Raw genomic sequence first — 17354 nt, 5'->3', positions numbered from 1 at the left:
GGCCTAAGGTCTTTTGTAATTAAAGAAACTGATTAGTCTAAGAATTAGGTGCATTGTATCAGTTAGTACTTTTGTAGACGTTGACAGACAGAAATTAGCACAAGTTGTTTCTGACGCCAGTAATTTACTGATCAAAGCTCCACCTTTTACAAAAAGGAAAACACTAAATCAAAGAAATAAAAATTAATATTTGTAGCTTTGCTAATCGTAAAAATTAATAATCTGGGGCACCGCTCTCCCACAGACTCCCTTATACAGAGTGTTTCAGTTCGAGTGAATCAAACTTTAACCACAAATAGAACTCAATAAATAATTCAGAATTGCCTTAAAAGCAAGGGTCTAAGCCTCGTTGCACACTAGCCGGACCGGCTAACCGGACCCGGCTATCCGGATCCGGCTGGCTCTTTCACACGTAAATTAATTTTAAACCGGTTTGGCCGATATTAGTCTCAGTTGCATTTTTATGACGACAAGAGATGAATCGTGGCTTGGCTATTGCCGATGTCGTTGCAATAAAAAAAAAACAAAAAATATGAAAAATATCCAAGAAATATGAAAAGGATACAGTTTTGTCCCACTGGACAGGTCTGGATTCAAGCAGTGCTATAACGAATGCTATATCTACTTCTAGCGAACAAACATTCGATATAGTTGCGTACAAATATTTAAAGCCGGTACACGGGAGCCGGGCTGGCAGTGGTGGCGGCCGTTCGCCGGATAGCTCCTTCCGTCACGTGTGAAAGCTGCCATAAGACTCTGTACACCTTACTGCCGGCTAACCGGATCCGGTTAGCCGGTTCCGGCATGTGTGCAACGGGTGTCATGGCGACCGGCTACAACCCGGCAGACGTTCGCCGGATAGCTCCTTCCGTCACGTGTGAAAGCTGCCATAAGACTCTGTACACCTTGTTGCCGGGTAAACGGATCCGGTTAGCCTGTTCCGGCATGTGTGCAACGGGTGTAAATCTCACCGTTTTCACTGTACAGGGCCGTATTGGTCGGTTTTTAAAATCATATTATTTACGAAATCTTTGGTATGCTTATATTCAAATTGAGTATGGTGTTAACATTTACACATGTGCATAATTTACTGTAAAATTTACAAATTTGTATAGGTCAGTGGTGTAGGAATGGGTAGTAAAGCGGGATTTTTTACCCCAACTTCTACTCCAATGACCTAATAATCATTTGAGATTCATTTTTAGATTCCGTGGACAATTCTATATAAAAAAGGTATACTTGTTGAAAATCGATATAGTGTATCGTTTTAACGAAAATCTTAGTTGAATAGAAGACCGTTCTTCTGATAAGAAATTTAGTTTCTTAAGGATAGGAAATAAATTTTAAATTAATATTATTTCCATTAGAGTTGAACTTCTGATATGAAAAATGTTATTAGCAAGCATCAAAATAATCTATTTCTTATTACTGTAGGTATTTTATAAATAGAAACCATTAATAAGTAACATTTGGTAGATACAACTTTTGCAATTTTATTTTATAAAAATATAAACGTAGCAAATAACACAATAACATAAAAGAATATTAAATAATATGTTCCAAATGACTTCTGTTAGCTCCTTACGCATGTTCTACATTGACGATGCAACGACTGGTAGACTCTAAACATAATCCCTTGTGTATTATTTAAAGCGTGATAAATTCTTTCTCTGAAGTAATTTTCGTGTTGCGGTACAATGTGATAAACAAGCTGCTTCAAGTGATCCCATACAAAGAAATCCACGAGATTAAGGTCCGGGGACCGTTGTGGCCAACGGATTGGTCTGTTTCCTATCCACCTATGTCCATAGGTTCCTGTTAACCATTCAGTAACCTGTCTTGCATTGTGTGGAGGGGCACCGTCATGTTGAAAATGAACATATTGCCTCAAGTTTAATGGCATGTCCTCTAAAATTTCATGTGAGCAATTTTAAGTATCTTCGCTCATTCAATGTACTATACAGGGTGTATCTAAATAACACCGAAAAAATTCAAGGGGCGATTTTCCGATGAAAATTAATAGGGGTCTTTGGTATAAAAGAAACCAAACTTGGTGAACATTATCTGTCAATAAAACTACACTTTTTGAATTTTTTTCAACCCTGAACTATTTTTGTAAGGGGTTGAAATAATCAACCCCTATGACATTTTTTCTTATAATTTTTTTTTCGATAAAATTTTTTCCTTTTAAAAAATATGTCTAAAAAACCCCATTCATTTACTAACTTTTTGATCTCTTCAAGTTTCTTCGAAAAGTTAAGGATTTATGACAAAAAAAAATAAATGTATTGTAATGTATTTTTAAAAAGATGAGCTGTTTAACGCGAGTGTATTTTGCCGAAAGATCTAGTGGCCTGTTCTTTACAATGGAATCCGTAGAAACAAATGTCAATGTCATTTATTGTCATATTAAATAACATTTTATTAAAAAACACTCAACCAAATAGTTGACCTATGATTCTACTAGGCTAAGAAGTTTGGAACTTAGACTAAAAGTGAACAAATGATGAATAATGTTATAACAGTAACAAAAAATAAAAATCTGTCGGATATTGACAATACAATCTACAAAAAATGTTGAAAATGATTGCCTTCAGCTTCAATACAAGCATCTACTCTTGTTCTCATAGAATTGCGTATGCGTTCAAATATTCCTGGTGAATTTTTTATCGTTTCACACCCTGCTACAATGCGGTTTCGCAAATCATTGATATCTTCAACTGGCCTTGAGTAGATCAAAGATTTCAGATATCCCCATATGCAAAAATCCAAAGGATTAAGGTCAGGGGAGCGGGCTGGCCAATTTACATATCCTCCTCGACCTATCCATCGATTGGCATACACCTCATCCAAGTGACGTCTTGCACGTATACTAAAGTGGGCTGGTGCACCGTCGTGCATAAACCATAAACGTTGCCTAATTTGAATGGGAACTTCTTCAAGAATAATAGGTAATTCTTCGAGAAGATGACAATATGAGTCACCATCTAATCGTCGTGGAAGAAAATAGGGACCAATTAAATGATCGTCGATAATTCCGAGCCACACATTTAATGAAAATTGATACTGATGATTTCCTTCAAAAAAGTCATGAGGATTTTCCTCAGCCCAAATATGATTGTTACGAAAATTTCTAATACAGTCTCTTGAGAAATTCGCCTCGTCAGTAAATAAAATATTTCTTAAGAACTGCGGCGCTTGGCCGATCATATTAATAAGCCATTGACAAAAAACCACACGTGGTAAAAAATCTCGAATCAGTAACGACTGCACCCGTTGGAGATGATAGGGATATAACTGTTGTTCTTTTAAAATTCTAAAAACTACCGAATGGCTTACATTTAGGACACGAGCTATTTTCCTGGTACTAGTTTCTGGGGATTCCTCAATTAAATTAAGTACGGCTTCATCGACAGCTTCAGTTCTAACTTCTCGGCTACGGCCACAGTCATGACTTCTCTTTTCAAATTTTCCAAGTTCCCGCAAGCGTTGGTGAATATTTGTGAACGTAGTATGGTGGGGTAATCTACGCTCTGGGTACTGTTCAGCATAAAGTCTTTGCGCTTCCAATGCATTACCGTTAGCATACCCATATGTAAAATGCATATCTGCCATTTCTAAATTCGAATAGTTAACCATATTTTCGGTTTATTAACTAATATTTTCTACACAAAATCATGAAACTTGTGAAATAGTAAGAAACAGTAACAATAAATGACATTGACATTTGTTTCTACGGATTCCATTGTAAAGAACAGGCCACTAGATCTTTCGGCAAAATACACTCGCGTTAAACAGCTCATCTTTTTAAAAATACATTACAATACATTTTTTTTTTTTTGTCATAAATCCTTAACTTTTCGAAGAAACTTGAAGAGATCAAAAAGTTAGTAAATGAATGGGGTTTTTTAGACATATTTTTTAAAAGGAAAAAATTTTATCGAAAAAAAAATTATAAGAAAAAATGTCATAGGGGTTGATTATTTCAACCCCTTACAAAAATAGTTCAGGGTTGAAAAAAATTCAAAAAGTGTAGTTTTATTGACAGATAATGTTCACCAAGTTTGGTTTCTTTAGCTTGATGTACGTGGAAGATAAAAAAGAAAAACAATTTTTTTTTGTAATTTTAGGAGGGGCGTAACTTTTCAGGGGAAGGTTTTTTCAAAAAATTTTATACCAAAGACCCCTATTAATTTTCATCGGAGAATCGCCCCTTGAATTTTTTCGGTGTTATTTAGATACACCCTGTATATTTCAAAGACATATCTACCTATAATTTTTTTCGAAAAATTGCACACCACATATTAATCTTAAATATGTGCTGACCCCTCTTCTTGTTAAATGTGGATTTTGTAGTGACCATTGATGTAGGTTTCTAAAGTTATTTAGTCCATTTTTAAGGAACACGCTTTCATTGTTCCAAATAACATTTTGTAAAAAGTGTGGATCTTCCGTCAAATTTTGGATGATCCAGTTACAAAATTGTAATTGTAGACGGCTCTCACCCTCTTCTAAATGTTGCACTTGTTGGTAGTGGTATGGATGTAGCTGCCCTTGATGAGAAGCCCTCCATACAGATATGTGGGGAAGCTATAACTCTCGTCCGATTTGTCTCAATTCGGGATTATCAACTACCCGTTCAATAATATTTTCGTCATGTTGTTGAATATTACTCCGTCTAACTTCTTCATTTTTTCTTACCTGTACAGAACCCGTTTCTCGCAGTCTTCTAAAACTTCTTACAAATACGCCAAACGAGGGATGACGCTGACCATTTGGAAACCTTCTCCGATATTCTCTTTCAGCTTCGGGAGCGCGACCATTGCAGTATCATTATGTCGGCGTATTCTTCACTTGAATATTCATCAATTTTTTTACAAACATTACTAACTAGTATTTCAAATCTTAAAAATAAAATAATTGTTCCTGATTATAGATAAATCTAGTATTGTTTAGTTGTTTTTTTCATGGCAATCTTTGTGTACGGATACTGTAATGGACGCGCAGTGTAGATTTAAAATTAATATGTAGGTAGGTGTAAGAAATTATATCTGTTTAAAATAAACGGAACGTTGAATGAGCAAGGATACCCATAATTGCTTCAGAATGGCACACACGAAATTTAAGAGGTGCCATAACAAAAATGAGCTCAGAGGGTATTCACCACATTACGAATGCAGTAAATATCCACAAGGGATTATATTTAGAATTTACCAGTCGTTTCGGCGATGTAGAAGCATATTATTTCATACTGTTTTGAATTCTAAGTTAATACGTGAGACTGTAATAATATTAATTTAAAATTTATTTCCTATCATTAAGAAACTAAATATCTTATCAGATTAACAATCTCCCATTCAACTGATATTTTTGGCAAAACGATACACTATACCGATTTTCAACAAGTATACCTTTTTTGTAAAATTGTTCACGGAGTCTAAAAATGAATCCATAATGATTATTAAGGTCATAACTCTGCCACGGGATAAATAATCGTCATCATAGACTTCATCAATTGAAATGTTTCAATAAAAGTTTTATGAAGTTTAAAACAAAACTTAATATTAAGTAGCTATTTGTTCGATGCTCATTTCTGTACCGATGACACAAACATACTGTCGCTTCAGACGCAATAACTCCGCTTCTATTCATCCAAATGTCATGAAATTTTGACAGTACATCATTGAAGCTTTCTGACGTATGTAGTTGCCAATAGATGGCCTCCCCAGAAATAGTTACTTTTGAAAAGTCCTGTTTACTTTGGAACGCAAAACGCAGGAAGTAAGAAGAAGTTTCAACATTTAGTAACAAGCGTGGGATACATCCGAGGATTTGGTATCGTCACCGTCAGGTGGCGTGGTGTGGCGTGAGACAAATGTGTACCCGACACATGAATTTAAACGGAGAAATATATGCACAGACTTTTGTCAGATGGCGTGTGGTGGCGTGTTGTTAGTGGGTTTTGGCCTTATCACTGGCAACTGACGGGAATATGGAGCTGGCACCAAAAATAATATGTTTACTTCTCGCACTCTTGTTGTATCGCAGTTAACAGCATAAAACTATAAAATTATAAATCTTATCGCAATTGGCAACTTGCCATGAAAGTCGGCGATACAGATAAAATTAGATTTTTTTATTTTTTTTATATGCACCATGTCATTGATAACAACTAATCAAACTCTAAAATTTAAAATTAGGTCACATCTGATTTCGAGGACTAAATAAAGACAAACAAAATGTTTGAAGAGCATTCGCAAAAGCGCCTGTTATTTTTCACGCGGTTACGTGTTTAAAAACTTTTATGTTTTAAATTAAAATTCAACTCTGGATTGTATCTAACAAACGACGAACGAAAATAAAAATAATCTAGGTCGTCCAGAATTATCAAACGTTAATTAAAAACCCACTGGCGCTGTGTAATTCCTTATTATTTAATAAATAACCTGAGGGAAATGGATGCCCTAGGGAGAGCATCCCCACAGAGCCGTCGGAATGACAATAAACGCTTTATCAAACATGAACAGCACCGTTAGGGGATGGTGACAGTTCGGGGCAAAAGAAAAGATATGGCGCGCTGATTTTTTATGTAAAACTCCAGGAACCGTCTCATCCACCATCGTCTCCAAACAATGCTTTCTAAGCGAACCGAACGCAAAAAAAAACATCTGGCACAGAAATACGTGCGGCAATTGTTTTTTATGTCGATTAAATTTTGCTGAGCGCAAAGTGTCCGCCATTAAAATACCTTTTATTGAATCAGCGCGCTTTGGAATGAAATTGGAAATGTTTTAATTACGTTCTGCAATGTCTCTTTCAGCCCAGTCGCGTTTGCGGTCCTATGTTAGTTCGTGTTTTAATTGCGGCTATGTATAGGTTGAAATATCTGCTAAATCTCTCTTTATGGGATATTTCAGTCCACACTAATAAAATTGTGGTTTCTTCTGCATTTACACAAAAGGTAAAGGTTCTATTTTATTTAAGTTTATTTACACACAGGACCGTAGTCAGGGAATAATTGGTATGGGCAAAGAAATTCATTACAATTTTGACTATTGTCTATTGTGCTTAGTCAGTAAATAAACCAAAATATTGTGCAAACTGTCAATGCAAATATATGATATAAATATTGTTGTAATCCCAAAGAATGCAAACAGCCCTGAGAATTATTGAAAAGTGGTGTGAGGACCATGCTCTGTCAGTGAACTCCAGGAAGACGGAAATGGTACTCTTCACGAGGAAGAGAAAATTGGGGCCAACAAAGGCACCAACTGTCCTAAACACAACGCTAAGTTTTGCATCTGATGTGAAATACCTAGGGGTTACACTCGATGCAAAGCTAACATGGAATCTTCACTTTGAGAGAAGATTAAAAAAGGCGTACATATCCTATGAGCAGTGCCGCAGAACCGTTGGCAACACCTAGGGCATGAAACCAAATGTGGTTATGTGGATATACACTGCCATAGTGAGGCCAATGTTAGCCTATGGCGCTGTCGTCTGGTGGCCGAAATCCCAGCAGACGACAGCTAAACAAAAGCTCAGCCAAGTACAAAGGGTCTGAGCATAACTGGAGCTATGCGTACAACACCTACCATAGCAATGGAGGTAATGCTGTGTCTGCCACCTCTGGATATTTATCTAAGAGAAATGGCTTTGACAACTATGCTTCGCCTCAAGAACGTTGGCTTAAAACCTAAGTTAGAAGTCGCTTGTGGAATGAGAACTTTAGGAAGACGCCCCTTCTGCAGGCAGACACTGACAGTATTTCTCCCCGGTTTGCATTTGACAAACTCTACACCGTATTCGCTAAGAGACAGGAGGAGACCGCCCGTGGAGATGTAATTGGCGTCTAATTAGCGTAAGGAAGGAGTGGTTCAGGATGTGGAATATACTCTGCATGCTACCGTTGCATGCTATCCCTGCATGCTACCGTTGTACAAAAGGAGTTAGCGGGCATAACCATAGCCGTTAAGGAAATTGCCCGCAGGCATACTACTGGCAAAACCATTAGAATCTACACGGATAGTAGACAAGCACTACTGATCTTGCGCAATCATAAGATAATGACTAGGACAGTATGGTAATACCATGAAGCACTGGTTGTGGCATCGGCCGCTAACAACATATCTGTATGCTGGGTAAAGGGACACGAGCGGTGCTATGGCAATAAAGAAGCTGGAAAGCTAGCCAGGAGCGCATCGGACCTCAATATTTTTGGACCCGGTCCCTCCAGTGTGCTTCCGTTGTCGGCACTTGCTGGAATTATTAAGAAAGACACCCACAATGAATTTATGAAACGGTGGGATGAAACGATTAGCTGTCACTTCGTTAAGAAGCTCTTAGTGTATCCTAGCAAAGACACAGCCAAAAAATACCTGGCCATGTCTAGATCAAATCTTCGCCTGGTGACAGGTATGCAAACTGGACACTGTTGGCTAAGGAAACACCTTTACAATATGGGGAAGTGTGAAACACCTCTTTGTAGGGGCTGTGAACAGGAAGACGAGACGGTATTGCATGTACTATGTGAATGCACTCCCGCCTCGTCAACAAGAGAGTCCATGTTGGGAGAACGCTAGCCTTCAATGGCCTATATTAGAGAGATCCCCCTGAGCAACTTCACCACCTTTTTCAGTGTAATAGACTGGCTGGCGGCTCAGGTGCATTTATTTCTCTAATGGGAGGAGGTACAAGGGGCCCAATGGGGTCTAGGTGCTGTAGCTTTGCTACCCTCCCCATAACTCCAGAACAGAACTATTGTTGTAATCGAAATAAGAGAGAATTTCGAAAAAGACGTATTACATGGTGTTTTATTAAAGAAAAACGCAACATTATATGTACAGGGTGTCCCAACCAAGCTCTGTATATCTTAAACTCTTATAGATAGAAAAATGAAGGGGGTGCATAAAAAATAACTGGTCCGCCATCTTTGGGAGTCTGCCGTATTGGATTTAGGATGACGCCACTTAGCTACCTATGCATTGTGTTCTAAATTAAATGTGTATGCAAAATTTCAGCTCAATCGGTTGGGAATAACTGTTTTAAAATTCAATTGGAAGATTTAACCTATACTAACAAGGCAAGTTAAACCAAATGCTTGTAGTAATAAATAAAAGCTTGTAAAAATCTTGTAAAAATGTTTAAATTAAAATTACAATACAACAGCGCCATCTTTCAAAATTAGCTTTAATCATATAGGGCATTGCATTTTCACGTGGCTATGTAAGACTTAATTTTTTTAAGTGGAACACTGTATATTATATAAATTTCTGTTTACACACACTATATTCTCTACTGAGTCATATTTTGTTTTCCAACATCTGAGAAACCATTGCGAAATTATTCTATTCTTTTATAAAACATTTAGGAAAGTATTATTCTTTTGGAAAATATATTGCTACCCCAGCTTTTTCGATAGGAAAATGCAATTTGGGTCCGAGGCGGGTAATTTGTTGAAGAATGTAAACTGAAATTAGAATATATCTCCAATTTATAGAATGTTACTTTGTGGCGTTCAAAGTTAAGGAAATTCGATTGCTTAAAGCTTGGTTTTTTTTAAAAAGGACACCCTGTATATTTTTACTAGTGCTTCCTGTACCTGCTTTTTATGGATTTCAAAATATTTCAGTTTAAGGTTTATGATATCCATTTTATTAAAAAAAAAAGTAGTGACACACCGAACACAAATCCAAATCGAACAAATTTTTTCCCTAGGTTTGGTAACAATAATTAATCTACACTAGAGGTATAGTAGAAAAATATAAATAACCTAATATTTGGATTAGACCATTATTTAATAAGATCGGAATAGACCTACTATTAAATTGTTAACACATTAAAAATTGGAAACAAATAAACGGCAACGTAAATAAACATGAAACGAAAATTAAATTATACTTGGCATTTTGCTAACTTAGCGTCACTTCTTTCGAGTTACTTTTTTGATATTATCATTCTACATACCCTTCCCCGTCATAAAGTGCAATAAAATATCTACTAATAAATTTTTTACGTTGAAACATTCATTCTATTGGAGTAAAAGAGAGGTAGAATGTTTTGTATTTACCCATGTACAGTGCTCGCATTGTCGATGTCATGCTTGTTTACTGTTAAAAATTGAAAGTTGAAGCTTTCACAAACGATCGCCAGGTTTTTGAGGAAAATCTACAGATCTTTTATGTTTTTTTTGTTTTAGAGTTATAGCCAGAGGTAAATTGGGTGGTACCTGTAATAATTCAATTGGACTTTTTTCTAAATTGTTGATACTTTGTCTTAGGTATATATTTTTTTACATAGTGGAGGCGTAATTAATTTTCTAAGAAGTCTAATGTTTTTTCCATTTACAGATTAAAGTCACATTTTTTATATGAAAATCTTAGTCGGCGAGCTAGTTAATGGGCGTTTTCTAAGCTTTTCAAAAATACAGTGCGTCCATGATGAAAGGAACAAATTCGTTTAAAATTCGGGTAATTTTTTTATTTTTAGTTGCGGATTTTTTGACATACGAAAATTGTATACAGGGTGTCTCAAGAAGAACATATGCAGTCATCTTTGATTTTGTTATGGAACACCCTGTATATTATGCCATTTTTTAATTGTACGGTAAATTCTGAACACTTTTTTGTAACGTACCATATCTCTAAAATCAGAGGTTTCCGTAATAATGACGTTTGAAAATTGATATTTTGAAATACACATAAATAATTAAATAAAATCTTTGAACAACCTTGAACATTTTTTTAAAAGTCAACAAAAATTACCTGGTATGCTTGTATTAAGTATTTTGTGACAATAAAAACCAAACTATCACCGGCGGTTGGTTTGTCAGTATCATTGTGTCTGTTTTACGTTTCACTTTAAAAAGGCATTTATCCGAGAAAGAACGTATTGAAGTACTTATGATGATTGGTTTTGGAGATAGAGTGCGTACTCAACAAGAAGTGTACAATTTATTCAATGTAATTCATCGTGATCGACCTCCTTCTGCCAGTAAAATTGAATTGAAATTTGTTGAGCACGGCCACGTTAGAGATTTACTTAAGGAAGACCAGCAGAAATATCAGATGATTCTAAACAAGACGTTTTACTAGAAACTGTAAATAATCCCTATGTAGCCGTTAGGACAATCTTCAGGAATTGTAATTTGTCATCGGGTTCTGTGTCACAAATACTCCGAAAAAAATAAATATCATCCTTATAAGGTTCAATTTATACCTACATGAACTAGTAGAAGTCGATTTTGACCGAAGAACGCAGTTTTGTGAGCAGATAATTATTGAGATGAATAATCAAAACTTAGATTTTACCCCAAAGATTAGTTTTTCTACTTTTATTTTAAATGGACACGTAAACAGACAAAACTGCAGGTACTGGGCAAGTGAAAATTCTCGTTGGACACAAGTCTGTCACACACAGCATCGTAAAAAATAAATGTTTGTGCAGGTATTGTCGAAAACCGAATTCTTGGACCTTATTTTTTGAAGAAAATTTGAATGGAGAACGCTACTTATAGTATGATCGTATACGATGCAAAGTAGAGCAAAAAATTGTCGGTCTTTTATCAAAGGAAAATCGTGTCATCATTTTTAGGAGGCGTAAGATGAACCGTTTCAAATTTAAAATGAAATTGAATGTAAAATCTGAAATACCGCCGCATACGCACTGTGTTCTGGTACTAGCTGTAGTCGGCCAGGTGCATCGAGTGTACGAAGTGGTCGGTTATACGTCAAATACTAACCTGGCGAGCTTGATCGTAGAGCAGGGAACAATAAACAGTGGCGCGTACAGAGGTGAAATGTAGTACATATGTGGAATTTAAATAACGAATTGGATTTATAATAAATTACATTTAAAACAAATAGTTTATGAGAATAAAGGGATTTTTGTAGGAACAGGGTTCCAGACGTGAACTGATCTCTTCATCGCACCCCATTACGATTCTTTTTTTTATAAGGAGAACGAAGTTTCAAAGCAAAAACCTTGTATAACAGATATACTATAAATATTTACAGAATGAAAACAAAATATAAATCCTATGATATGATTCTATCAAATGAAAACACTAACAACAATTCTCTACCAATCTCAACAAAATAAGTTATTTTTCTATCAAACAAGAAATGTTAACAAATTATAAACAAAATATAAATTCTATGATTTATGTACTGTACGCCAAACTGCATTTTTCTCATCTTCATTTAATATTAATTTCTTCTTTGCACCCCCTTTTTTAGGTTTCTTAACGTCTCCTTCAATTTTCTTCTCTCTTAAAATTTTGAAAACAGATAATTCGCTTACTCCAGTATATCTAGAACACATTTCCACCAAACCAGTCTTCAGTTTCATGGGATGATCCTTTTCTAAAGGGTTATAGACATTTAATATTATCGTTTTTTCTCTGTAACTTAATATAGATTTTTTTGTACCCACAGCAGTACATCCGGCTCGCGAACATCCAGGCACCGCCTCCATTTATCCATATAACGACAACAGAGCAATAATAATACAAAAAACTTCACTTCACTAGCACAGAAAATATAATAGCATTCACGATTCACAAACAACAGCCCGAAACACACACACAGCACACAAATAAAACACTAAAAACACTTTTGTTACGGAGCACAAGAAATATGATTTCACTCACAAATTCTCAAATAATAGCGCGAAACACACATATAGCCCGAAAGAAATATAATTGCACTTATAACAGTTATAACCTCACAAATATCGCGAGCGAGAAACACGCAGCACCAATACAACCGAAACGAAACTGACCACGCCAGGCCGGCACGCGCGCCGCCGCAAAAAACACAAGACACAAGTCATATGAGGGATAATGAAGGGAGTAATAAATGTATTGTTGTCCTGCCGCCCAATGTGCGAAGGAGATGCCTTTGTTTTTCATTTTGTCCTTCATAAATATATAACTGTTAATCCATAATGCATAAAGAAATTATTCAATTTCCAAAACCCCCTATAAAATGTGTTGCACTGATTCCCTTGACAGGCAATGATTTATTACTTTGCATCGAATACGATCGTACTATAGACTTTCTTCAGTTTGAACTCATTCCCGCTTTAGCTGCTGTGTTTCCTAATCCACAAGATCTTCTCATTTTGCAATTGCAGTTCGACAATTTCTTGAATTAATAAATAGATTGGAGACAGAGGTTCTATTGAGTGGCCACCAAGGTCACCGGATTTAATACTTTTTGATTTCTTATGGGATTATTTGAAATCTAAAGTTTATCTGACTAGATAAATACGCCAGGAAATAAGACTTGTTCCAGCAGACGTAAATGAAAACATTCAACGGGAAACAATCCTTCGACTACAAAAATGTATTGAAGTAAACGGATAAAACATTGAACATTTATTGTAAGTAAAGCAATTGTTATTTAAATAATATTTTATGATTAAACATTATTTTTTTCCATTGTTCACATTTCAAACGTCATTATTACGAAAACCGCTGATTTTAGAGATATGGTATGTTTTCAAATAGTGGTCAGAATTTACCGTACAATTAAAAAATGGCACAATATACAAGGTGTTCCATTATAAAAAATCAATGATGACTGCAATGTTGTTCTTGAGACACCCTATATACAATTTTCTTATGTCAAAAAATCCTCAACTAAAAATACTCACCGACGTGTCCAAGCGTTTTTTCCACAAAATAATTATATGAATTTTTAACGAAGTTGTTCCTTTCATCAAGAATAGAGGGGAATGAAGTTGCCCGTGACTAAAGTAAATGTACTACTGACAATATACAGGGTGTTTCATAATTGGATGTCAATATTGAAGGGTGTTAATCTGTGCGTGATTTTAAGACAAAAAGTTCATATAAACATAGGTCCGTTTTCGCTTTATTTTTGATATACAGGGTGATGAATATCTGTTTGTAAAATTTTTTTTTTTTAATAACTCCGAAACTAAATTAGATAGTTTTATAAAACTTAGTATGTGTAAACTAGGTGCAGAGACACGTCTTTTGCATAATAAACGAATTTTCATTTTTAACCAGTGGCGTCCCAATTAACTTCAACCTCATTATTTTGAATGAAAAAAATGATACGCCACTGCATTTTTGAAAAACAAAAATTATTGTATAAATGGTGCTTTATTTTGTAATAAAAAAGATCTCTTGAGTTTTTTTCTTATCTTGCACTGTTTTTTAGTAAAAAAATAAAGAACAACAATAATTATCTGTACGTGGAATGAAGTACTTTTTACACATTTTATGGAAATAATTCTTTTACTAGATAACTTATACACATTATTGTATAATATTATTAATAATTACGATTGACGATCAACAAATAACAATTTTGTGAAACGAAAAAAACAAACAATTACATCAGTTGTTGAAAATGCCCTCCACCTGCAAGGATACATGCTTCAGCTCTTCTTCTCATATTAGTGCGGACTCTTTGAAAAATGTTGTCAGTGTTCCTTATTACATCACAGGAAGCTCTTATGCGATTCCTCAGGTCTTCTACAGTGTTAACCGGAGTGTTGTAAACCAGAGTTTTCAGATGCCCCCATAAGAAGAAGTCCGCACTATTCAAATCTGGGGACCTGGGGGGCCATTGTTGGGGTCCACCACGGCCTACCCATCGGTCATGAAATGTGCGATTTAAATATTCTCTTGCTTCTCGATGGAAATGAGCTGGTGCACCATCATGCATGAACCACATTCTATTTCTAGTTAAAAGTGGCACTTCTTCAAGTAATACGGGCAAATCCTCCTCTAGAAACCGACGATATGTACGGCCGTCTAGCCTTTGTGGCAGAAAAAAAGGTCCAATTAAGTGATTTTCAACAATTCCAACCCAAACATTCACGGAAAATTGTTCTTGATTGTTAAAGTTCACAATTGCATGCGGGTTTTCTTCGGCCCAAACATGATTGTTATGGAAATTTCTTATAGCGTTTCTAGAGAAGTTAGCTTCGTCTGTAAACATTATTTCACAGTCAAACAAGGGATTTTGCGCAATTTTCTCCAAAAACCATTGACAAAAGTTGATTCGCAAAGGAAAATCTCGAGGAAGTAAGGCTTGGACCCGTTGAATATGATACGGGTATAACAGAAAATCGTGAAGAATTCTCCAAACTAGAATGTGCGAGATATTCAAGTTATTTCCAATTTGTCTAGTGCTAATATTAGGATTTTCATCAATTGAATTTAAAACTGCTTCTTCAACTTCTGGAGTTCTAGTAGTCCGATGGGCACCTTTTAATTGATTATTTGGCTTAAAAGTACCTGTTTCAGCCAACATTCTATGTATGTTTGAGAATGTTCGTCTATCTGGTGTGACTCTATTCGAACGCTCTTGATATAATCGTTTAGCCTCTGGAGCTCTGCCATACGCCAAGCCATACATGTAATGAATGTCTGCCAACTCTTGATTAGTAAACTCAACCATTATCAAATAACACTGTACAGGTATTTTAAGTATCAAAATTGAGTTGAATGAACTGAACTGTCAAAATTAATAAATTACAACAGTAATCAACAACCACAGCCTACTAGGTAATCTTTATATCATGCTTTCTGTTTGGCTCAATGTGGGTTAGTACGTTGTTCTTTATTTTTTTACTAAAAAAAGTGCAAGATAAGAAAAAAACTCAAGAGATCTTTTTTATTACAAAATAAAGCACCATTTATACAATAGTTTTTGTTTTTCAAAAATGCAGTGGCGTATCATTTATTTCATTGAAAATAATGAAGTTGAAGTTCATTGGGACGCCACTGGTTAAAAATGAAAATTCGTTTATTACGCAAAAGACGTATCTGCACCTAGTTTACACATACTAAGTTTTATAAAACTATCTAATTTAGTTTCGGAGTTATTAAAAAAAAAAACAATTTTACAAACAGATATTGATCACCCTGTATATCAAAAATAAAGCGAAAACGGACCTATGTTTATATGAACTTTTTGTCTTAAAATCACGCACAGATTAACACCTTTCAATATTGACATCCAATTATGAAACACCCTGTATATAGCTGGTTATAGAGAAAAACAGATTCATGTAGCCGGTGGGGTAAATAGAAACTTTTATTGACAAACTATAGTTGTTGCCGTTTAAAAAGAAGCAACTTTAATCGATAACTAGCAATCTGGATTCCACACAAAAAAAAATTATAAAAGGAACTCGATATTTCTAAAAAAATCTAACCGCAAGTCACCCACAATATCAATAATATATTTTTTGGCTATAATTCCAAAACCAGAAACATTTCCACAATAGTATTTTGTCCTGAAGATTTATCTCAGAGAAATAGCCAAGATTCGCGAAAACGGTTACATTTTATCTTTAATGATAACCGAGATACCATAGCATGACATGCATAATGGTATTGCACTTTACACAACACATGGCTGAGACCTTCGTGTAAATATATCTTCAATTTACGAATGAAAAGTAATGGGCACTCTCCTGACTGTTGATTAACCTATATGTCTGTCAGTGTCTTGTAGAGACCACAAGCGTAATCAACTGTGTGAACGAGATCATCCTGCTGAAGCACTGCGACATTCGACCATCAGCACAGCACGCCACCTGCCAGGCGCTGTATGCGGCATTGGACAAGTGCAGGGACGTCGTAATCGTCACCGACGACAGCTACAAAATTCAGGTGAGTGTACTGTATACTATGCATAGGTACATATAGCTACAGCTCGGTCTGAGGTACACAACTATAGAATCAGTCTCTAGGTAGCAGACGATGAAATCTAGTATAATTTATACATAGCCTTCTTAAATGATTACAAGCCAGTCCAGTAATTTTGTTTGAAAGAGTAATTTTATTTCGTTCGTATTGAAACATGAACGATAACAGCTTCACAAAATAAAAAGAAAGTGAATTCGAATTCGATGTTAGAATTGCTGCAACAAATCACCAGAATCTTCTAACCTGAAAAAATAGCTTAAAATGTCGAATAATTTCGAATTTTAAATTGGATTTGAATTGCACAAGACTTTGTTTTATTTTTTGCCAAGTAATGTATCGGACTTCTCGTCTTTCACTGACGAAACATGATTTCAAATATCAGGTTGTGTAAATAGCCAAAATTATAAAACCTGAGCCGCAGAAAATCCTCATGTTATTGTAGAAATCTGTTTACATCCCTTAAAAGTAGACGCTCGGGTAGCGATGTCAAGAAAACGTATAATAAAGCCTATATTTACTACGAAACTGTAATTGCTGAGAGATATCGACCCCCTCATTTTAAAGCCATTATTAATACAGTTATGATGATGAGTTGCAAGTATATAGGTTACTTTCAACAAGATAGGATAACTCGCAACAACTGAATTTTTGGAAGAATTTT

At 35.4% G+C, this 17354-nt stretch overlaps 1 protein-coding gene across 1 annotated transcript in view; it reads left to right on the top strand.

Annotated features, from left to right (window-relative positions):
* LOC108906933 (high affinity cAMP-specific and IBMX-insensitive 3',5'-cyclic phosphodiesterase 8) overlaps positions 1-17354 on the top strand; it is a 168125-nt gene that overhangs the window by 110857 nt on the left and 39914 nt on the right. Inside the window, exon 6 of the mRNA XM_023454942.1 lies at positions 16490-16657. Within this exon, the coding sequence (XP_023310710.1) occupies positions 16490-16657 (168 nt within the window). The remainder of the gene's footprint in view (positions 1-16489; positions 16658-17354) is intronic.

This window comes from Anoplophora glabripennis, unplaced genomic scaffold, assembly GCF_000390285.2.
Source record: "Anoplophora glabripennis isolate ALB-LARVAE unplaced genomic scaffold, Agla_2.0 scaffold297, whole genome shotgun sequence".
NCBI lineage: Eukaryota > Metazoa > Arthropoda > Insecta > Coleoptera > Cerambycidae > Anoplophora > Anoplophora glabripennis.
This window is presented reverse-complemented; position numbering and strand designations above follow the sequence as displayed.